This window comes from Aspergillus fijiensis (assembly GCF_003184825.1).
Source record: "Aspergillus fijiensis CBS 313.89 unplaced genomic scaffold BO72scaffold_63, whole genome shotgun sequence".
NCBI lineage: Eukaryota > Fungi > Ascomycota > Eurotiomycetes > Eurotiales > Aspergillaceae > Aspergillus > Aspergillus fijiensis.
In genome coordinates, this window is record NW_024469039.1 from 72,668 (window position 1) to 93,583 (window position 20,916).

General features: G+C 52.9%; 8 protein-coding genes across 8 annotated transcripts; 3 read left to right on the plus strand and 5 right to left on the minus strand.

Annotated features, from left to right (window-relative positions):
• Positions 1 to 219: 219 nt before the first annotated feature.
• On the minus strand, positions 220 to 1,217 carry BO72DRAFT_451992 (uncharacterized protein). Its single transcript, XM_040945627.1, has one exon. The coding sequence runs from the start codon at positions 856 to 858 to the stop codon at positions 352 to 354; it is 507 nt and encodes a 168-aa protein (XP_040797166.1). The 5' UTR covers positions 859 to 1,217; the 3' UTR covers positions 220 to 351.
• A 2,304-nt stretch (positions 1,218 to 3,521) lies between these two features.
• On the plus strand, positions 3,522 to 5,172 carry BO72DRAFT_451995 (uncharacterized protein). The gene is made up of 2 exons (XM_040945628.1): positions 3,522 to 3,759; positions 3,918 to 5,172. Exons 1-2 carry the CDS (start codon positions 3,587 to 3,589, stop codon positions 5,038 to 5,040), a joined length of 1,296 nt encoding a protein of 431 aa, XP_040797167.1. The 5' UTR covers positions 3,522 to 3,586; the 3' UTR covers positions 5,041 to 5,172.
• Positions 5,173 to 6,163: 991 nt separating this feature from the next.
• BO72DRAFT_462332 (kinesin light chain 3) lies at positions 6,164 to 8,166 on the minus strand (the record flags this gene model as incomplete). Its single annotated transcript, XM_040946557.1, has 3 exons — positions 6,164 to 6,202; positions 6,304 to 6,333; positions 6,856 to 8,166. 3 exons carry the CDS (start codon positions 8,164 to 8,166, stop codon positions 6,164 to 6,166), a joined length of 1,380 nt encoding a protein of 459 aa, XP_040797168.1.
• An 835-nt stretch (positions 8,167 to 9,001) lies between these two features.
• BO72DRAFT_451997 (uncharacterized protein) lies at positions 9,002 to 10,606 on the plus strand. Its single transcript, XM_040945629.1, has 4 exons — positions 9,002 to 9,426; positions 9,486 to 9,569; positions 9,642 to 10,396; positions 10,471 to 10,606. Exons 1-4 carry the CDS (start codon positions 9,061 to 9,063, stop codon positions 10,505 to 10,507), a joined length of 1,242 nt encoding a protein of 413 aa, XP_040797169.1. The 5' UTR covers positions 9,002 to 9,060; the 3' UTR covers positions 10,508 to 10,606.
• A 668-nt stretch (positions 10,607 to 11,274) lies between these two features.
• BO72DRAFT_248614 (uncharacterized protein) lies at positions 11,275 to 12,416 on the minus strand. Its single transcript, XM_040940002.1, has one exon. The coding sequence runs from the start codon at positions 12,319 to 12,321 to the stop codon at positions 11,446 to 11,448; it is 876 nt and encodes a 291-aa protein (XP_040797170.1). The 5' UTR covers positions 12,322 to 12,416; the 3' UTR covers positions 11,275 to 11,445.
• Positions 12,417 to 13,513: 1,097 nt separating this feature from the next.
• BO72DRAFT_519207 (putative MFS transporter) lies at positions 13,514 to 15,453 on the plus strand. Its single transcript, XM_040949686.1, has 3 exons — positions 13,514 to 13,974; positions 14,031 to 14,583; positions 14,636 to 15,453. Exons 1-3 carry the CDS (start codon positions 13,711 to 13,713, stop codon positions 15,292 to 15,294), a joined length of 1,476 nt encoding a protein of 491 aa, XP_040797171.1. The 5' UTR covers positions 13,514 to 13,710; the 3' UTR covers positions 15,295 to 15,453.
• Positions 15,454 to 16,308: 855 nt separating this feature from the next.
• On the minus strand, positions 16,309 to 17,764 carry BO72DRAFT_451999 (uncharacterized protein). Its single transcript, XM_040945630.1, has 2 exons — positions 16,759 to 17,764; positions 16,309 to 16,664 (listed from the first exon to the last, which is right to left on the minus strand). Exon 1 carries the CDS (start codon positions 17,331 to 17,333, stop codon positions 16,800 to 16,802), a length of 534 nt encoding a protein of 177 aa, XP_040797172.1. The 5' UTR covers positions 17,334 to 17,764; the 3' UTR covers positions 16,309 to 16,664; positions 16,759 to 16,799.
• Positions 17,765 to 19,284: 1,520 nt separating this feature from the next.
• Positions 19,285 to 20,020, minus strand: BO72DRAFT_531280 (uncharacterized protein). The gene is made up of 2 exons (XM_040950348.1): positions 19,524 to 20,020; positions 19,285 to 19,475 (listed from the first exon to the last, which is right to left on the minus strand). Exons 1-2 carry the CDS (start codon positions 20,012 to 20,014, stop codon positions 19,361 to 19,363), a joined length of 606 nt encoding a protein of 201 aa, XP_040797173.1. The 5' UTR covers positions 20,015 to 20,020; the 3' UTR covers positions 19,285 to 19,360.
• Positions 20,021 to 20,916: the final 896 nt, after the last annotated feature.

Here is a 20,916-nt window from a genome sequence, read left to right on the forward strand (position 1 = left end):
ATTCGCAACATCATCGGATGTGGAATGACCTTTGCGATCTTCCCGTGGATTCAGGCCAGCGGCCTCTAGTGGTGCTTCGTGGAAGTGGGCCTGATTGCATTGCTGATTAATGTGTCGGTTGGGCTGATGATCTGGAAGGGGAAACGACTTCGGCAGAAGACGGCCTCCGTTTACTACGAAGCCCTGGGAGTAGAATCATAGATGAATTAGTACCTTCTGCCAAGAATCAAACCCAGATTGGTATATTCTCAGAACACACAATCATAATAAGAAAAAACACAAAGAAAACTAAGTACGCAAGAACAGCGGATAGCTGTGTATGCAGGCCTTCCAATCCCTGGTGCAACTGGACTATGCAGCTTCGCCCCCGATGCAGGAGGTCCCACCTGAGGGAGCTCTAGCCTTTTGGCAACAGAGGTACCGCCCTCTCGTTGGAGTTACGATATACGTATCGAGGCACTGGTACTCTTCATGCCTGTTCACGGTTTGCTTAAATGCGAGATTGAGTTTCAGCCCCGGAGTAGCGCCCCCAGTTACAACGCTGGCGATGGGCGCCCCCAGCTTGAGTAAAGTAGATCTGTCGGCGTGGGCGGCGGTCTGCCAGACGAAGTTGGCGGCAATAGTATAGTAGACTGACATACGGATTAGGAAGAGAAGTAGGCTGTGGCCGTTTAAAGGGTTAGCGAGGTGGTCGAGGGAGGGGATAATATGGCCTAGGGTAATCGAGGGTGCAGTTTCAGGTGCAGTTTCAGGGTTGGACGTGGTGATGCTACCCGGGAAGCGGTGGCCGGAGAGTAGGGCTTCCTCCGGGGGAGCCGGGTAGTCGGTTTGACGGAGGGTGAACCACACTTTGTCCATCTCGAGACTAAAAAAATCAAACAGAAGAACGGACAAGCAAGATAAGAAGCAGATACGAAAGTGTGAGCAAGATATTGGAGTTGAAAGTGAGACCAAATGAAAGAAGAGGTAGGCATTTTTATGTAGAGAGAGGCCAAAGAGTACGCGCCGTCTTCTGTATGAGAAGGTGTGACCTATTGGTGCGCGCTTAGATGTATAGTATACCAGTTCGCAGAAGTCTCTCTCGCCATGGGGGTTATCATCTCGCTGCGACCTTCAATAATGCGTATTTCCTTCGAGAAAGGTATTGTTTGGATCGAAGTTGTCCATATCTGGTGTGGAAAGCTTATGTGTAGAGATGCACTGAAAGTGAAGGAAAGGGTTCGCGGTCAGATTTACAGTGACATGACACTTTTTGGGAACAAAATGGGCATCGTAAGAGCAGGTCACAATGCTGACGTGGCCATGCGTGCAGTACGTACAAAGTAGCACCGTAAGGCGGCTACAGCATCCACCCGTCTCACTAGTGCTTCTCGCATTTAGGGCAAGGCTGACATGACTCGTGACCACTTCCCCCGGTTCTCCCGCCCCATACTATGATAGATTGAGAAAATAAAAGGCTATTTTTATCCATAGGTTACTGTACCAAGAACTGGCGCCTCAGTTAAGATTTGCTCTCTTGAGCTCTGATAAAGCATGATTGATCTGAACCCCACTTCTGCTTGTCAAGTTGGTAGTTTGGCGGCATGAAACTATTCAAATGGAAAATCAAGGTTCATACACTCTACTAGGTATACATGTCGTCCAGCTAGAGTATACTCTCGTCCCAATTCCAGCGACTGAAATAAACTGACGATACTACCTACAAGTCATTGCATTCCGGGACGGGGGCGTACAATCTCTGCGCGTGGATTTAGTAGCCCTGCTGCGCAAAGCCCGAAGCACACATCATGCGATATTCTATGGGTCATAGCCGAAGCCCAACAATGCTGAGTACATATGTCACTCCATGCCATTGGGATCCTCTTCTTGAAATTTCCGGTAAGCCTCATTCCGTAGCCCATTACGTGCTGAATCACTGGGGGCGTGACGCGCCCAATCGACAGTTTTACATTTCATTTGAGCGCTAGCCAAATCTCTGTGTGTACTGGGCAGGCGGGCACACTTCGTGGCCTCGGTTTGACGAAACTTGTTTGGTTCCTTGCTGGAACACCCTCTGGAAGCGAACGTCGACCCGGACTCCTGCTAAGCTGATTCTGGTAGCTTAGCAGCCAAGTGGCCTCGTGCAGAAGCATCCTGTAGCGTGTTTAACCCTCCGGACAATTTGGAGGTGGCTTTTAGATCGCGAAGTCTAGAAGGTCTCGCCTGTTGCGGATGTGTTAGTCGAGAGCGCGAGCGGTATCGGGATACAGGTAGAGCTACGGGGATGGAATTCACATCTTCCTGGCCTGCGTTGCCTTTACTGCCGCCGCTGCAGTGCCCAAGACCGCTGCCAAGGCAGTGAAGAGGCATGTATTTTCAGTGTCCGATGATGCTGGCTGAATGATTACGAAATAAAATAGCAGTTGCCAAAGTGAGATCTATACAGATGCAGCTCTAGCGGGCGTTGGGCGGCATTCGAGGGAACCTTCCCGACTCTGGCAAAGGGCTTCCAGGCAAACCCACCACATTCACTAGATTGCTAGCACTCTGCCCTGCCACCCCCGCTCATTGCTCCGACACGCGCAATCTACTGCGAACTGTCTCTGAGAAGCTCTTGCATTAGCGCGGTTGACTCTCCGAATGGGGTCCAATCAAGTACGCCTGATGCCCGTTTCCCCTCATTCCGGCAGCTGACACGTCGACAGCTGAAGTTTGAGGTATGCAGGCATTAGAAATTCTGTGACAAGAAATGTAGATTGGGTTATGTTGTTGTGAAAAAAAATTCTATATCGCCATAACAGTGCCGTTCACAGTAGTCACATCGAATAGAACATTTTGACCATAGCTAAGACTAGGCAGTAAGGTTAGATGAGAGTTAGGGTTCGTGGGCCGAGCTCGAGCCCGGACCCGCGCGTAGATCAGCTTAGAATTAGAGGGGTTCTTGTTCGGTTGAGAACAGTTCACGGCTTCAGAGCTTCAGATGGGCGTTTTCGGGTCTTATTCTTCTCTTACCATGAGTATAAGTTCTCTGACTGAGCCCTCACCCTGATGATACTATACAAACTATCGAGATTTCACAGTACACAAAGCTAACAGACTTCTGATCTAGTTGACAAGCTCTATAGGCTGTCCTCAAACGGGGAGAATGACTCGATGGTGAAGCACCCGAAATTTGCAAAGTATCCAATAATAGTTACATAATCTTCTTCTTTTCCCGAAACAACTGCCCTGTGATCAACTAAGTGAAGTTCTTGGCAAGGCGTAAAGTAGTCGATCATGGAAGTGGAGGTAAGCCAGGGTCAGGTTCCTACCCCGCTTAACAGCCACTGGCTGCCTCGTCCCAGCAGTTTGGAACACCACGCCGTTTGCTGCCAGCGCACACCAGCCGCCCGGTGTGTTCCACGGATACGCATAACATTCGCGGCCTTGTTTGCAGGGCTAGAGAGTGACGTGTCACTGGATTCTGGGGGTCTCTGTGTACTGTACTTTCCTCATCCATTCAGTCTGACCTCCCTCGGGTAGGCTATTAAACCGACACAGAACCGCTTCTTCTTCATCAACCGCCTTCTCATCTACACCATTGGACTGACGCCAACTGACAAAGAGAATGGTCAAGAGAAACGGGATGCACCGCAAGAAGATGGAAAGTAACCGGCAGCCGAAGCTGGAGCCGAAGTGTGAGCCGGAGTGTGAGCCGGAGCAACCACCTCTCCAAGACAACGAGACAGACGAGGCCCTCAGCATTCCAGTACTGTCAGAATATCCTCAGCGAGATGAGAGGTAAGCCCGATGAGATTGGACTCTATGCCTTGATGGCCCATGCTTCATATTTCCTTATCACCCTCATTACTCCTACCTTTTCTCTTTCCGGTATTGATATTCTCTTCTGTTGTTCTCGTGATTTCCTCTTCCATGCAAGATGGCTCTAACAGCAACAGTCCCTACCAGACCGCCCCGATCACACTCAAAGTAAAGAACGAATACTACACCATTCTTCAATACTACCTGCGTCCTTACGCTCGACTCGAGTGCAATCCATCCGACGTCTACCGAAGACCCAGGACATATAACGATTGGTCAGGCTGGACTGGGGGCGAAACTTTTCATTTGGAGCTGGCCATCGAACCCCGAGCCGCCCATAGCTTCATCCACTACCTCTCCACAGGTAAATATGAGACGCTTTACAGCCCGTTTCCATCCATCGAGACTGCTGCCGAGGCGTCCAGCATCCTACGCGCCCGCAACAATGAGGAGTTTTTACGCGCAATGCACAGCTACGCTGCGGCGGTGCGGTACGAGATTTTCGAGCTACAGGAGCTGGCCAGGTACTTCTTGGAGATATTTGCCGATCGGCTGCCTCCGGAGGATATCTTAAGAGTGACAAGCGAGGTATATGATATTCTTGGCGAGGAGAAACCGATCCGTGCTTGGCTTGAAGGGTTTGTTCGGGGGCGTTTGGAGCTCGCGTTTATGAATGAGGAAGTGTCTCTACGACATATTATCCGGGATTATGGCATTGGGAAGCAGGCGAGCTTTGACCGCTTCATCATCGATGAGACGCTCGGCATTTTCGAGAGGGAGAGAGAGGAGGCCAGTCAATTCATTGCTGGACTGGATGAGCCGGCGCCAGTGACTGAGCCGGAACCAGAGTCTGAGTTCCTGCCTGTACCCGAGCTTGAACCTGTCCCAGAAGCGGAGCTTGAGGTCGAGGTAGACGACGGTCCTATGCCAGAGCCTGCGCCAGAGCCTGCGCCAGAGCCGGAGGCTCTATCTGAGCTGGAGTCACAACCGCTCATGGATTCGGAGATCAAACCTGAAACTGAACCTTCGTTGTGGGAACTCCAACCAGCACTACAGCCAGTACAAGAACCTGAACCAGAAGCTTCAGTCGCAATGCCGCCTCTGGAAGAAAACGATTGGAGTGCTTGGGGCATGCGCAGAAGTCGGAAGACAAAAAAGAGGAACAAGAAGGCTCAGAATGGGCAAGAGCCGGTCGAAGAGACGCTGCAGCCTGTAGCTGAGCCGAACCCAGAAGTGGTTGCTGATGAGCACATTTTGTAGACTCCTGAAGGAGATGTATCGTTGATTTGTCGACTTGATCATCTTTTTCAGCTTCCTCATCGTGTCGTTGATTTTCATTTTCTGGCCTCGTAGTAATACAAGCTGTCTAAGTGTCGCACATATCTGCAGACCGTCTTATCTAGTCAACTGGTTCCACTTGATTATCTTGACCAAGTACCAGATATGTACTCGCCGTGCTAACTTTTGACTGTACTGACTCATGTGAGATCACGCAACCGCAACTGCCGAGTCCGAGACCCAAACTGGGCGTAGTTTGCGAGCCAAGCTCGGGTTTTATGGGCATCCCCGCGCTCAAGAAAGGCGTTTCGTGCGGGACTATCTTTTCTAGGAGTAGTTACCAAGTTGTATTCCCGGGCCTGCGGAGTTGGTTTCTGCAGATAGTAATGGGGGCCGGGTATCCCGCTAAGTCTCCAAATCCTCCGAGCTTATCTTCTTGTCTGTTGCATCACTACGCGTCGCCTGCATAGAATGAGAAGAAAGACAGCGGGCAATCCAAGATCCTCAGAATAAGATACTTCTCATATCTTCCTTGGTTCCTTACATATTGCTCAATCGATAAGAGATGAGACTTTAGATTATTCAGACGCTGAGCCTTGCCTTTCTAACAGAGCCTGCATATCCTGATGCCTCGGATCTTTCGACTCGGAAGAGTAATCCGTGGAAAATCGATACTATAACACCCCAGGGCTATTTTTTAATACTGCAGAGATATAACAACATTCTGTCCAGCAGATACAATCTATTAATCTGCTGCGCGCCCTACTACGATACATCTAATACATTTCACAAGGTACTACAGTTTCCAGAAGTACACGTCTTATACTTTACAGTAAGAATTATTATATAAACTACATATAAAGCACTACTTTTAATTATATTTCTAGGTATACTTTTTTCAGTCTCTCAGATTATCTTCAGTAGCCTAACAGCTGACCGTCGTAGCCGTCTCTAGGAAATATATAAAATATAAAACCTTATACATCTTTCTCCGCCAGTTTTAAATTTCTACTAACTATTATCTATCTTATTCCCCTTCTATCTTAAAAATCCTAAAACTTAAGATATACCTTTCTTTACTACTAAAAGCTTAGTCCCTCTAGTTCTAAATATCTTCTTCATAGCCGGGGTGTAGGTGAATTTCCTAGGCGTTATATAAGTTAGGCTCTCCCCATCTATATTACCACTTCTCACCGCTATAGTTCTCGATACTTTTTTTCTCTTGTAGCAATTCTATGGACGTACTTTTGCTTTATGTTTGAGACGCGGGCCAAGCTAGGGGGTGTGTTAGCGATTCTCGCCTGGCTGCCGCTCACTACCCACCTCGGTGGCCTTGGCTACTTCCTTTCAGGTAGCCCGCTGTGGTCAGAATCCACCATCAACCCACGTCCTTGAAAACGTAGTCATTGAGTGTAGAATCAACTGGCATGTGGTCACCCCCGCATATGTCTCAACACTAGTGCAGCATCGAGTCTTGGCAAGGAGGCAGTGCAGCCCAACAAGTGGCCCTCAGCCACGTTCCTGCTTCAACGCGGACTTTTCTTCTTATTTCACCCATAATCTCGTATCATAATGCCTCACTGCTATTGCATTGGAATATTCCCAAGCTTGGTGACTTCAGTTGCTGTCTTCTTTAACGCAGTAACTACTCAGATCAATCGCTAACTAAGCTCACCCCCAATATTGAATCATGTCTCATCAGATAACGCAGGATAACGCCAGCAATTCTCATGTCCCTCAACCCGGAACCCTCACGCGCGTGTCCATCGTCCTATCTGCAGCTAGCACCTGACATACCCGGACAAGATCCTGCATGGACGCCAGGGTAAGCGGATGGGATTTGCCAAGGACTTTCTCGCGGCCGCGCGCCGCCCGCTCCGCCAGGGCCTCGGCCTCCTTCCACCGGCCCTGCGACTGATAGATCACCCCTAGATTGGCAACGGTGGTCAGACAATGGGGATGGCTGTCCCCAAGCGCCTTCTGCATGCCCCGCAACGCCTGCGCCGTGAGTGCCTCCGCCTCCCGCGTGCGCCCCTGACTCTGGAAGGTCAACCCCAACTCCGCCATGGCCGTCAGACAGAGGGGATGCAGATCGCCCAGCTGCTGCTTCATAGCGGCGACGGCCCGCGCCCCAAGGCTGGCCGCCTCGTCCAGTCGTCCCTGCAGCCGCCAGGTGGTCGCCAGGTTGACCATGGCCATGAACGTCTGCGGATGATCGCCGCCCAGCCCATCCTGGCTCCTCTCCACCACCTGCGCCTCCAGCTGCTCTGCCTCCTCAAACCGGCCCAGATCCCGATAGATGGCCGCCAGGTTCGCCATCGACGTGAGACACAGCGGGTGCTGCACCCCTAAACTCGTGACCCTCGCGTCCAGAACTTCGGATTCCAGCTTCTCGGCGTCTTCCAACCGCCCCTGCTCCCGGAAGGTGACCGACAGGTTGGACTTGTAGGTCAGGGTGGACCCGTGGCGGGCGCCGAGCACGCGCGCGCTACGCTCGATGACGCTCTGCTCGAGGCGGGCGGCGTCGTCGTACCGGCCCATATACGTGTACGTGGTCGCGAGGTTGCTCATGGAGGTCATCGTGGACGGGTGATCGGGTCCCAGGGTTTTCGTCTTCAAGTCGAGGAGTTGCTTCTCCAGCGCCTCGGCCTGTCGCAGGTGGCCCTTGTTGCGATACGCCGACGCCAGGTTGGACATGGACGCCATGGTCTGCGGACTGTCCATGCCCAGCACCGCCTGGCGGGCCTCGACCACGCGCCGCCCCAGCTCGATGGCCTCGCTCCATCGGCCCTGTCCGCAGTAGGCGGATACGAGATTATGCATGGCGGTCAGAGTGGCCGAGTTGTCCGGTCCCAACAGCGCCTTTCGGGTGTCTACGACCACATTGCCCACGTCTACGGCCGCGCTCCACTGCCCTTGCTCTAGGAAGGTGAGGACTAGGGCTCCGAAGCGCACGAGGGCCGCACTCGGGTCATCCGGATCCTGCTGCAGGACTTGGTCCACCACCGCCTCCACCTGGCTTGCGGTCTCTATTTGTTTGTGGGTGTGGTATCGTTTTGCGAGATTTCGGAAGGTGTTTGCTATCGAGGTTGAGGAAATGTCTTCCATCTATTTGGGGGCTTCGAGGAGTGGTTCGGCGGATGGTGGGGGTGGAAGAGCGATTCGGGCAGGAGAAGCCGACCGTCGCGCGAGGGGAATCGACCGGGCGGAAACGGGGTATCCGGGGAGGAAAGGACAAGGACGTCAAGGTGATGGGATTAAACTGGGTCTAAGCTTGTAGAGAGGGATGGATCGGGGACGGCTTGAGCGGGTCGGGGTCGGTGAGCGATGCACAGTGAGAGGAAACCTTGGAGGAGGGATGAAGAGAGAATGATGGTGATGATGATGATGCAGCCCAGTGGGACAAGAATGACTTCCCCCCTTGGTCTGATTAGAAGCGGGAGAACTGGAGAAAGACCGACACCGATAATCTCTTGCCAAGACGCTAGGCAGTAGGGCTGTGGACAACTCTCATCGATTGGATTGATTGAGCACCGTTGCTTTATCGGACCTCCGGTCTTGAGTTGCATCCTGCTTGCCTTCACCCACCCTACTTCTCACCGTCTCCGGTGCCATAGTAGCAGAAGTCGCTGATTATGCAAGACTGCCCATGCGCTCGACGGTATGAAGTGCAACATGGGAGAAGACATGGGAGAATCAACGGAAGATGTCTTGCAGAGCCTGCCAAGTCAAGGCCGTAACAAACAGCCGGATATCCGGAGGAGGGCAGGCAGTGACGGCAGTTCGCCTTACCGACGGTTAATTCAGCCCTGGACAAAAATAGTATCCCCGCCCGAATTACCGTTCCGTGACAGCCCGTATTGTCACCAGGGTTTTGGTTCGAGCTTAGGGTAACTTATGTAAACCAGCTTCGATCGGACATTAATCGACGAAGATACCTCTTCTTCTCTTCTTCTTCCTAAACCTGCTTCGAATCCATCGGCTGCCGCTGCAGCAAACGCCATGGCCTCTTCGAATGACACTCAGCCCTCCTTCGGAGACGAATTCGACCCATTGCTTAAGAATCACTCCCAGTCGCCCTCGAAATCCGATCCCGGCCGCCCCCTTACTCACAACCCCCAAGCAGCTCGTCGCCAACTGCCAACGGCCGTCCGATCTGGGGCCTACCTACCGATATGCTTCCTCCCACTGGCACTTGTGGCCGGATATTCTCAATGGAACCCAGTCCTCGTCTTCCTCTATAACCTTTTCGCCATCATCGCTCTGTCGGCTATCATCTCCGACTCCTCGCAACAGCTGACAACCCATACGAGCGACCTGACAGGTGCACTGATCAACACGGTGCCCCGCAAAGCAGTCGGGCTGAGCGTGAGTCCACCTGTACTACTGCGTTCATCGCCGATGAATAAGCTAATATACCATTGCAGTTAGGAGCCTGGGCCGTTGCCAGCCGCGAGATCTACGTGGCGCAAAGCCTGGCCATCGGGGCCATCCTGTCTGAGATCCTGCTCGTAAGCACCGTCTCCCTCAACCACCGACAACACGCTCTTACATTCTGTTCCTAACCGTACCTCCCGAACCAGATCCTGGGATGTAGCATGATCGCCGCCTCCTACCGCACCGACATCCTCTACTTCAACCAGCCGATCACCAACACCCTCTCCTCCCTCATGCTCGCAATCTCCACGGTCCTCGTGCTCCCCTCCGTGCTGGCCACAAGCTTCCCCTACGAACTCGGTGACCGCACCGTGGCCTTCTCGCGGGGCGTATCCGCGGTGTTGCTGTGCGTGTACGCGGGATACCTGTATTTCCAGCTCGGAACGCACCGGCATCTCTTTCCGCAGCAACCGCGTACGGAAAACCCGGATGGTGCGCATGGGGAAGCCGACACCGCCCACGAACTGCCACGCACCGTATCGGGCAAAGCGAAAGCCCTCCTGATACTGACACTCGCGACCGTGGCTACAATCATTTGCTCCAAGTTCCTCGCCGACACCCTGGTCATAACGGCGGCACGACTCCACCTCAGCAAGACCCTGGTGGCCGCTACGCTTGTCCCGCTCGCGACCACGGGCGCCACCGGCGTGTCGATGATTCGCGGCAGTGCGGCGAGCCAGGATGTCGATGGCGCGGTGTGTGCGGTCGTGCAGAGCGTGGTGCATGTGGGGTTGTTCGGGATGCCGGCGCTCGTGCTATTGGGGTGGGCGTTGGCCAAGCCGATGAGTTTGGTGTTTGATGTGTTTGAGGTGGTGGTGCTGTTCTTTTCGGTGCTGCTGGTGAACGGGGTGCTGCGTGGGGGGAGATATAGTGTTGTGCATGGGGTGGCGTTGGTTGCTATGTGAGTCTCCTTTCTACATTTGTGAGTGATTGAGCGGTGGACGTGGTTGTAGCTGACTTGTGACTTCTATCTAGGTATGCAATCCTTACGCTGGCATTTTGTGTTCGCTAGCGGTAGGTTTCTTGGGTACAAGGGCTGAGTTGGGAAAGCGATTTGTCGATGTGGTTTACCTTTTCTGGACATAAATAGTATTGATATACACTGCATGATGACTATATTATAAAAGCAACAAATGTGAATCCAAACGTACTGCTTGCTGTGAGGGCGAGAGTGCAGGATGGGATTTTACTTCGGAGAGTCTGCTAAACCGAGCCCGCACATATGACGTGACCGTCCTCCAACCTCAGCCTTTCCCTCACGCAAGTGAAATACAAAATACCACTTAAGGGGCATCTTTACCCTCGACAAGAAACCTTGGAAGAGGACGACCGACGGAATTCACCCCTCCCTCAGCCTTACAGGGCTGGGTGGCAGCTTGTCATTGGTGCTTGCCCGGCCGACCGCGTAGGCACCGACATTCCTGGGCCAATGGGCGCGGGACGTGCGGTTCTAGGGCTCCACTATGCTCGCTCTGATACAGGTTTGTTTGGATGCTCCGGTATGGGTTGTATCGGGATTACAAGAGGTGTATGGAACGGTATTGAGGGTGTTGTTTTGATTAGCACGTGTTCCGTGCAGTCCGGGCCCCTCTTAAGGCTGAGTGCGTAGGTCTACTTGGTATGTAGGAGAGGAGCGTTGGCAGGATATTAAAGGTTCTGTGTTACTGAGGATAACCTAATAATTTCTAGGTGATTGTAGGATAATGGCTCAATCCTGTGTTTAGCGATTCACTCCTGAAAAGGGTTTCTTTTGTTTCTAAATTTTATCACAACATGAGACCTACGAGAGAAAGGAAAGACGGAGAGGAAGAAACCATAATCGAAACACCAGATCTACATCATAGACCTGGCTAGATGAGTTAGATTGCTAGGTAATAAACGGCTATGCGAACAAGAAACCAGTTCTTGGTTCTACAACCAAGGTCAAAAACCCCCGATCAACAGGGCAGCTCACGGCCTCCACTTCTCCAACCACCGGCGCCGCCGCCTATAATTCTTGGCAGGCTCCCCCTCCGCTGGGGGCATCCTCTCCTGCAACCGCCGCCACAAAGCCGCGAAGACAGTCAAGGAGACATATGAATCCTCCCTGCGCCTCAGGAACTGCAAGAAGACACACGGGACATTCGGCTGCTGGCACGGCGGGCACGCGGCCATCGCCGCGGCCATCTTGTCCAGCTCGTTGTCCCAGTGCGCCTCGATCTCATGCCCGACGTTGCGGACCACCAGGAACACCAGCGCCGCCGCGTAGACGTGCGGCTTCAGCATGTATACCGGGTGGTACGTGGAGGCCAGGTCGGCGGGCCCGCGTCCCGGTCCGCCCCGGTGCGCGGTGGCGCGCGGCGTGGGCAGGAGCGAGTCGCAGGTGCACATATACAGGGAGTCCCCGTCGTCGCCGCCGCGTTCCTGCAGGCGCGGGATCCACCACAGGAGTCGGGACTTGCGGTACAGGTGCAGGTGGTGTTTGTCGTTGACGATGAAGTGCGCGTCTGGGATGAGGGTGCCCTTTGGTCGCGGGTGCGGGTGCCAGGGGCAGGGGGGTGCGGTGCGTGTGCTGGTGGCGTCGTTAGGGTCCGGTGCTTGACAGCAGAAGTCCAGTCCTTCGGGTAGGGTGGACAGGGCTTCTACGGCGACGGCGAAGAACTCGTCTTCGATGACGTAGTCCGCACTGGTGATTGTTAGCTGCAGGCCCAGGTAGCCGAAGACGGAGTCGCCCCAGATGACGTGGGGGATGTGCAAATCGTCCAGGATGTAGGATGTCTTGGCTTCGGTGGATGCTAGCCAGACGTGGGTGTAGGGCTCACTGCGGCGTGGCGCCGTCGAGTCCATGGTGCTTGGTTATGTGTTTTGTGGTTGACCTGATGTGCTGTGTTGAGCGATGTTTGTCGGCAGTTGTGGCCAGCCTGCTGGTGATTCTGCTCTATCTTTTGGAAAGCAATCATCATGACTCTTATAGGTGCCGTGGCTTTGTGCATGGGGACATGGTGGATTGAAATTGTCTTTCAGTTAACCAGACTAGATGGAGATTCTTTCAATTGTTGGTGGACTGAGTGAGCTCTTCATTTGGTTTGAAAGGACGATGAGTTGTTTGACGGCAATTCTCGTGAAAGCAAGTCGTCCTTGTCTCTGTCTGTTGATGTCACAGAGAGAATCTGCATTCTTCCATGCATCACAGCTGACTTCGAAAGCAGTCCTTTTTCTGTGGACCCAGACTGGTGACTATCCCAATCGAGGGTAAGTAAACCAAGGCCTGGCAAAACATTTCATGATAACTTTAGATGCCACTACTATACCATGTCTGATCGACGGATCTATCCGCGACATAAAATTTAGTCTCTGTTGCACCCTATGCCTATACGGGAGTTCTCCACATGATTATGCTTTGCAGCACAGTCGAAGTCAATGCTCCCTAGGGCAGCGCATTGCACCCAATCTCCCAAATGCATAACGACAGGACCGGATCCACTCACACTCTCACAATCGGATGATCTGCAGCTGCCATTCCACTCCGCAAACCCAATTCTCCTCTTGACTCAGAAAAAGGTACACAATAACCTCTCAAGCTATGTATACATTGGACAACCGCATGGTTGACATGACCGATGGATCGCCGATACATCTCCGCCACGAGGCTTGGCGTGGCTCTATCTCGGGATTTGATCGGGTTGCCGATTTTTCCCCTTCGTTCCCCTTTCGCCCCCCTCGCGGCTTTTGTCCTGACCCAAGCGGATGGCACAACGCACACTCAAATCCCCCCCATCAAAACCCACGTTGTCGGTTCTCCCCCTCATTGCCGCCCCACTTCCGGTTTTCTTCATGCTGAATAAAGCAGACCGAGCCTCCACGGTCCAAGCCCGCCATGGAAAAATTTTCTCTCTTCCCCTCACAGGATTGTAACTCCCCCTCACGGGCAACAATTGAGTCAGGCAATTTTGAAAGTAGAATTGGAGTAGAAATGCTGGTGGTCAAGAATATATACGTCCTCAATGTCTCAATTAACAGGGATGGATCGAGACCTGTTCTAAGTGGTATATGCAAGCGTGCTGTCGGTGTAGGACAAATTAAATGCCAGTGATCTGCATTGTGACTTGGGTCTAGCAGGGATATTCCATATACCAATCAGGTTCATGCATTCAGGTCGATTGGATCTGCATTTTCTTTTGTGGAGAGTTGCAGGTCACGTGCAGTGAATGCACCTATACATCTCACCGGCGTCAAATGAGTTCTCCCACGGCAATTGATGCAGTCGAAGAGGGCAAAGATGGATTCGACACCTCTTTGGGGAAGTCTGATCATGTCGACCCTGAACACCCTCAAAACTGGGCCATGGCCAAGAAGGTCCGGACGATCATCATCCTCGGCCTCATGAACATCTTGGGTACGGCGGCCAGCAGTATCTTGAGTCCGGGGCAAAAAGAGATTATGCGAGAATTCAACATCGACCAAGAAGTCGCTATCCTCACGACAACATTATTCCTCGTGGTATGGTTCTGCTCCCATGATATATCGATGCGTTGGGGAAACTGACCGCAAATTAGGGCTACATCTTCGGCTTTCTCACCTTCGGACCTTTGTCCGAGAAGTTCGGCCGCAAATGGCCGCTGATCATCGGAGTCACCGTCTCCTCGCTCTTCGAGCTGATGCCCGCCTTGGGCAACAACATCACCACCATCCTCCTCGGGCGCTTTTTCGCCGGATTGTTCGGAATCTCTCCCGTGGCGGTGATGGGGGGAGTCGTCAGCGACTGCTTTGCCACGGCGCAGCGGGGCACCGCAATGGCGATCGCGGTCGGACTGATGTTCTCGGGCCCGACGTTCGGCCCCGTATTCGGGGGCTTCATCGTGGCTTCCTCGCTGCACTGGCGGTGGACGATGTGGGTGATTATCATCTGCGGGCTGGGCCTGTCGCTCATTGCTGTGCTGCTGTTCCCAGAGACATATCCCCCGATCGTCCTTGATAGAGCAGCAGCAGCAGCAGCCGAAAAAAAAGACCTTGAAAGCCCCAGCATCGACAAACCACTGGATGTCTCCGCGGAGAAGGAGAGCTTGACCCTCGCGCAGGTCGCGAGACTCTATCTCATCCGACCTTTCTGTAGGTTCCCGTTTACCTCTACAACAGCACAACCCTCACTAACACGACGCAGGGCTAATCTCCACCCAACCCATTCTCTTCCTTCTGACCCTCTATCAATCCATCCTCTACGGCATCCTCTACCTCTTCTACCAATCCTACCCCTACACCTACGGCGACCTCCGCGGCTGGCGCACGGGGCTCAACACCCTCCCGTTACTGGGGATCAACGTCGGCGTCGCCCTCGGCGCCCTCGCGATGATCCTCTACAACGCCCTCTACTTCCGACACCACTGCCACGACCCGTCCACCGGCAAATTCATCCCGGAATCCCGCTTACCGCCGATGATGCTCGGCGCGATCTTCATTCCTGTGGGCATGTTCTGGTACGCCTGGACGGCCAGCCCGGCCATCTACTGGGCGAGTTCCGTCTGCTCCAATCTCTTCATCGGGTGCGGGATGTACCTACTGTTCATCCAAGGGTTTAGCTATATTGTGGACTGCTACACGGCGATGGCGAACAGTGCGCTGGGGGTCAATGGCGCCATGCGCAGTGTGTTTGCGGCTTCGTTTCCGCTGTTCGCGAGTCAGATGCTGCACGGGTTGGGGGTGGCAGAGGCGACGACGGTACTTGGGGCGGTGTGTGTGGTGTTGGTGCCGGTGCCGGTGTGCTTTTGGTACTGGGGCGGGAGGTTAAGGGTTTGGTCGGAGGGGAGGGTGTTCGGTGGGTAGATTAGTCCTCGGTTGTGGGGATCTTGTGAAGGTCTTGGTGGTCGGAGTGAGAGTTCAGGTTTCCGTGTTGGACGGGTTGTCCATTCATCTTCTTTCTTTCGAGTTTTCTTGCGATGCATTGCATACTGGATTTTAGAATATACCCCTCTTAGACTAAAGAAAAGTAATTGCTGGTTGCAATTTTTTAATACCCAGTTTTCATGAGAGCTATACAGATGGCAAGGTCGTTAGCGGGAAGAGATGTATCTTTCATGGCAATGGGCATCAATTTCAAATCTACGTACAAGCTATTTGCCCACCAGGTGATAAGCTCTCATCCCAGCATGCTGTTGAAGCAAGACTCCTGTCTATCTAGCGTGACATCGGCCCTATTGTCGGACATCTAGAGCGGGGGGTTTATGAATCACACAGCCCATCCCCGCTACGTAGAAATAGCTAGTGACGTACTCTACCTAGCAAATCTGACAGACGGGATAACAGGGTGGAGTCGAACGGGAATGAGCCTCGGGATCTATGTGGGCTCTGTGCGAATCCCGTCATTAACCCGGGAGGTCTTGTCAACCAAACCCCGTCGGGCATCGAAAGACAATATCCTGTATTCAAAGTATACACTGCCCGGAAGCGGGAGGCGATCGCTGCGCCGAAGCTTAGGGTCGCGGCTTTGGCCAACACAAACACCAGTGCAAAGTCAATTGGGAGCGCGTATTTGTCGGACAGCATTAATACTGAATGCGCTGAATGCACTACGGCTACCCAGTCTCTGGAAAGGAATTAAAGGGACGTCCGACGGATATTGCTTTTGTATGTAAATGATTGGCGTGCAGGTACATGATCCAAGCTCCAAGCTTAAAAAGTAGGGCCTCTGTTCAATCAATCTTGTCCAGGTCCATGGCCAGCGCCTGGCGACCATTGAGCTGCAGGCTTTGGTAGTTCTTGTTGATCTTGGCCTGCCTCTCGGCCATTTTCCGGTACACCTCCGTGGCCACCACAGTGACGAGCTTGGAGGAGCCCTTGGCCTCGAAGATCGCCTTTTGGATGTCCAGCCTTTCCCAGATTATCTGAGGCTTATTGTACCATTTCTGTTGCGAGAACCAGTAGAGCATCTTTCTCTGGGTCTGTTTCTCCTTGCCCTCCAACAGTGGCCGGTCGGTCTTGAAGTCGAAACTGTATGACTCCATCTGGTCGCAGGCGCTCTTGCCGGTGGGGTCTTCCTTCTCATCCCCTGGATCGAGCTTGTACTTTCTCCTCCACTCGCATATATTCGACGGCTTTTTGAGCCAGGGACTCAGATTCTCCCACAAGTCGTGCAGGGCGATCAGACGCTCGGTGTCCGTGTCGATAAGGTAGGTAAGGCCTTTGGAGAAGGTTTTCTGAGGTCAGACCGAGTTAGTAATCATGGAAACAAGCAGAACAGTGGGATTGAGCAGGGGAGGGAGAATCGGCATTCTGCCTTTAGCCTCGTACCGGGTGCAGGGTCAAGTAATAGAGGTCGGCGAAATGATAGTTCAGCCACTCTCCGTAGTAGCCGATGTTCCGCAGGTGCTCCAGGTACAGCCGCTGCAAAAAATCTCCCACCGATCGTCCTCCTCCGAGTAGTTCGTGAATAGCGGCGCCGGCCATCGCCGCAGCTCCTCGGAGTTGTTTTGCATGATTCTTTCCTGCTCATCATCGTCGAACAGCTTGAACTCCTCGGGCATGCGCTTGAAGGCAATGACATAGTCCGTGAGCATTTCGGCGACCTGCTGAACGGCCTCCGGAGAAGGCTTCTCCTTGCCCTCCGAAGGTTGGTAACTCTCGTTGATCACCGCCGTAGTCTCCGCAGTCAGCATAGCCTTGCGCTCCTTGGGCAGCGCGGCCGTCATATCTTTGAGCTTCTTCTCGATCGCAAGCCAGCGCGCCCATTCGTCGTCCTTCCATTTGACATGGTCCGGCATTGTGCCCGGGCCCTTGAACTCGGCTTCCTTTTCGGCCAGCCGCTTCTCGTATGCCCGCCAGTCATCGTCTGAGGGGACATTGCGGCGCATTTGCCACTGGCCCATGATTACGGTTGCGTTCGAAATCGACTGATAAAGATTGCAGGAGACGAGGAAAAAGGAAGGAGTATGAGAATGAGGTGTTTCGTTGGTCTGCAGGTATGAAATTGACGACTCGGGTGTTCTTTGGTGATGGCTTTATAGATCCCGATCAGTAGGTAGTGATCAGGTCCCTCCGTCTGTCTTGTCTTGATTCCCGTCGAACAATCGCAGCTACTAATTCCGAGCGGGGCCGAAGAATGGGGGTAGAATCGATCTGGACATGATCAGAGACGCTGTCTTGTGTGCTGGCACCAAACGGAGAACGCGACCAAGCTCATCTCGCAATCATCTTCCGAGCATCTTCTCCGGATTGGCTCAGAGATCATGCACTTAATCTGAAAGATGCGGAGTATTTGCTGCAGATCCGACTATCTCACCCCACGCAGGAAAAAGACCCGGACCTCATAGGCTGAGGGCGGATGATCTGCATGATGGGGGTCCACAGGACTCCTCATAGTGCTACACGTATCTTGTGCACTAAGTATGTGTCGTGACCAAGGTGGGGGCTCTGGGGACCAACTGCGATGGCAACCGAGCGGTCAACCTCATGAGAAGGACGGTCTTGAGGCTGCAACGCGCAAGTGTAGGCTACCAGGATTGGAAGAGAGATATTTGCAGTCCCTGGCGGCTGGACGAGGCCCTGAGGGCAAGGAGACTCTCGGAAATGCCATCGTCCGGCCCGCGGGCGGGGGATCCATCCCTCACCGATCGATCGGATCGGATCGATCCGATTAAATCGCGCTTGGTCGGGTGGGGTATGGGACACCACCTTATCTCTCCGTTTACCCTTTTGGGTAGAGGTGTAGCCGACCTCGGAGAGATGAAGACTAGAAAGGAGCGGTAAGCGTGGCTAGGTGCTCTACTATACATGTCCACGAGGATTTGTAGCCGATGGGGTTAGTGGCGAAATTCTGCGATCACTTACACATGTAACATTATCTGTCGCTTTTGTCCAGGATAACTTAGGTCACATGGCCCCAGGTTTCAGCGATCATGAGGGACTTCTCCAGTGGCGATAAGACCGGCAGACTGAGATCGCGTCGTCAAAGTTGCAATTACGATGCTAGAGCGTTCGTCCATGCAGGCTCGAGTCAAGCGGGCCTCGAGGTCCTGTGAGGTCCTGACACGTCAGCTAATCGGGGTTTGGTGCGGCATATGCATGTGCTAGTTGCCAGCTCATCCTGCCTCTTTACCACTCTTCACGGAGTCTTGGTCGTGCACTATAATTTCTATCTTCTTACCTCGTATCTACGCCCCTGACTAGATGGAAACAGACTCGGATCCCGCACGGTCTACAAATACACAACCTCGGCTTTGAATCCGGAGGTTATTATCCATACGAATTCCTGCCAGCCACAGAAAAAAGAGGCTGTTTCACCAAGTGAGCTGGCCATATCTATTTTCTGTTCTCGCTTGAACCCACTCAAGCACTACCCCGTAGGTACCATGGGGTTTCGAACAATTGGAGGAGATTGATAGCCTATAAGCAGGCATAGGAAACAGGAATAGACCTCCCAGCACACCGAGTGGGGTCCCTAAGGATTAGACATAATACTTTACAGAGCACGCTAATTGTCTTTCCCAGTCGAAGCTATTGCTCCTGGAATACTTATGATCTAGAGGGATTGAAAGAATAGACTTTGGATCAGGAGGCTAAAGGGCGACTGCACAGGAAGCCATAGTGGATTTAAAGAGGTAAGGAACGCGTGCTCGCTGATTGCGTTACGCACAACCAACGTTAAGTAGAAAATCCCCGACCGGGGCTCACGTCTGAAGCTTTCGGCTGAGGTAGATTAACACTATTTCAGCATCATAGCAACGCTGCAACAATTTCCGACAGATTTCACCTCCAAGGGTGCTCTCAAGACCCAGTGATATGCACAATTTGAATGTCACATGGCCTGACTGGGGCCTACGAAAGAGAGATCGCGATGTGGACAGTCAACCATAGCCCGCGCTCCGTCAGTGCTTGGGCATGGCAATCCCCCACTTCAAGCTCGACCATGTTCACTGCCATCTTCAGACCAAGCGGCTTTCTCACCCTGAGATCCCAACCATGTCTGCTTCACCAATTTCTTCCGCCAAGAGTTGAGTAATAAAGCACATCTACTGCAATCAGCATACACACCACTACAAGTAGGCGCAAGAACTCACGCAACCACAGAACAGGCCCACCCAAGCCAAGCAAACGCCACGGCCGCGATGGACGCGGCATCCTTTCGATATTCCAGGGGGACCCCGTCGCTATGGGCAGCCTCATCCAAGTATATAGTCACACGCGGCCCGACACTATCCCCGAACGACACCACCTTCGTTGCCGTGATAATGGTCAAGGCGATCGCATTAGCGAAGCCGATGAGACTTGGAACGACCGAGCACACGATCAGGACTCGGTAGGCAATGGTGCACCGAAGCACTTGCATGATGAGTATAATGAGAAGGATCAAGGATGACAGAAAGCTCGAGCATATGCTGTAACTAGCTTCCCCGATGTAGGCATTGTCGTGGATTTCGGCTTTGGGGACGAGACCCAGAAGGTAGCTGCGTTGGTTGAGGTACTCTGCTAACGTGGCCGCTCCAAGCGCAAAGGTGGCGATGTTGAAGGTAATGGCTAAGATCAGGACCAGAGCTGTGAGTCGGCTCATTGTCGCTTGAGGCGAGGAAGATAAACAGACCTATTTGCTGCTTGGAGAGAAGATTGGGGCCGCAGTTGGGAAGAGACGCGGTTTTAAGGGACCCGCGGCAAAGCCTTCTCTGGGTGATCGGAGATACGCCGCCGTGCATTTCTAGCGTCGGAGCAATTTCTTCTGATGTATAGCTTTAGCTTGACGGACTAGCGATCATAACGTCCAGAACTTTATGAAAGATGGCATTTGAGTGCCTCGACATGGTCCGACCGTCCCGCATGTTATCAAGAATAAATTGCCACAAGCGCCATATGTTCTTGAGATAAATGAGGTTGAGACCGGTGATAATCGAGCGAGATAACAATCTAACTCCTTTCTACATTTTTGGCCGCGGAAATACCACGCTGCCAACCAGTCAAGCAATCAATCCACCGGACTAAAAGTTAGGGTTCCCTCGCAAACCGCCCCCAAATTCGGCAATCGAGCCCCGCTGCGGACTAACCAGCAGCGGGTTTACTCTCCACAATGAGCCGGGCCGACACCTTTGACCCTACAGGCTCATTGGCGAGAATGAGAGTAGAGATAAGATGACATGCGCTACGTAGAATCACATGGCTTCCATAGGTCTGGAAAAACGAATTTCTCGCTATAGAGAATGGCAATGCATTCGAGTCGGTGAATGGTACGACCAGATCCCAGGTGCCACACCGAGCTGATGTATATTTACAATAATCGGACAATTCATTTAAAGGAGAAGAGCAGTTGTGAATATATATGGAGATCTTGTTAGCACCCATAATGCAGGATTTCAGCTGATGAGAAACCCCAGAAGACTGCTAGGACCCGCCCTTGTTTATTCGAAGGCTACGTGCGCAACAAGATGGACCCTTCAATCCCAGGACTGACCCAGATCCGCGAGA

Excerpts from the sequence above, each read along its gene's own strand:
- BO72DRAFT_451992 (XM_040945627.1), bottom strand. The coding sequence starts at position 858 with ATGGACAAAGTGTGGTTCACCCTCCGTCAAACCGACTACCCGGCTCCC.
- BO72DRAFT_451995 (XM_040945628.1), top strand. The coding sequence starts at position 3,587 with ATGGTCAAGAGAAACGGGATGCACCGCAAGAAGATGGAAAGTAACCGG. Across the intron at positions 3,760-3,917 it reads TATCCTCAGCGAGATGAGAG|TCCCTACCAGACCGCCCCGA; the intron begins GTAAGCCCGATG and ends TAACAGCAACAG.
- BO72DRAFT_451997 (XM_040945629.1), top strand. The coding sequence starts at position 9,061 with ATGGCCTCTTCGAATGACACTCAGCCCTCCTTCGGAGACGAATTCGAC. Across the intron at positions 9,427-9,485 it reads GCAAAGCAGTCGGGCTGAGC|TTAGGAGCCTGGGCCGTTGC; the intron begins GTGAGTCCACCT and ends ATACCATTGCAG. Across the intron at positions 9,570-9,641 it reads TCCTGTCTGAGATCCTGCTC|ATCCTGGGATGTAGCATGAT; the intron begins GTAAGCACCGTC and ends CTCCCGAACCAG.
- BO72DRAFT_248614 (XM_040940002.1), bottom strand. The coding sequence starts at position 12,321 with ATGGACTCGACGGCGCCACGCCGCAGTGAGCCCTACACCCACGTCTGG.
- BO72DRAFT_519207 (XM_040949686.1), top strand. The coding sequence starts at position 13,711 with ATGAGTTCTCCCACGGCAATTGATGCAGTCGAAGAGGGCAAAGATGGA. Across the intron at positions 13,975-14,030 it reads CGACAACATTATTCCTCGTG|GGCTACATCTTCGGCTTTCT; the intron begins GTATGGTTCTGC and ends ACCGCAAATTAG. Across the intron at positions 14,584-14,635 it reads CTATCTCATCCGACCTTTCT|GGCTAATCTCCACCCAACCC; the intron begins GTAGGTTCCCGT and ends AACACGACGCAG.
- BO72DRAFT_451999 (XM_040945630.1), bottom strand. The coding sequence starts at position 17,333 with ATGGGCCAGTGGCAAATGCGCCGCAATGTCCCCTCAGACGATGACTGG.
- BO72DRAFT_531280 (XM_040950348.1), bottom strand. The coding sequence starts at position 20,014 with ATGAGCCGACTCACAGCTCTGGTCCTGATCTTAGCCATTACCTTCAAC. Across the intron at positions 19,476-19,523 it reads TGGGCCTGTTCTGTGGTTGC|ATGTGCTTTATTACTCAACT; the intron begins GTGAGTTCTTGC and ends TGATTGCAGTAG.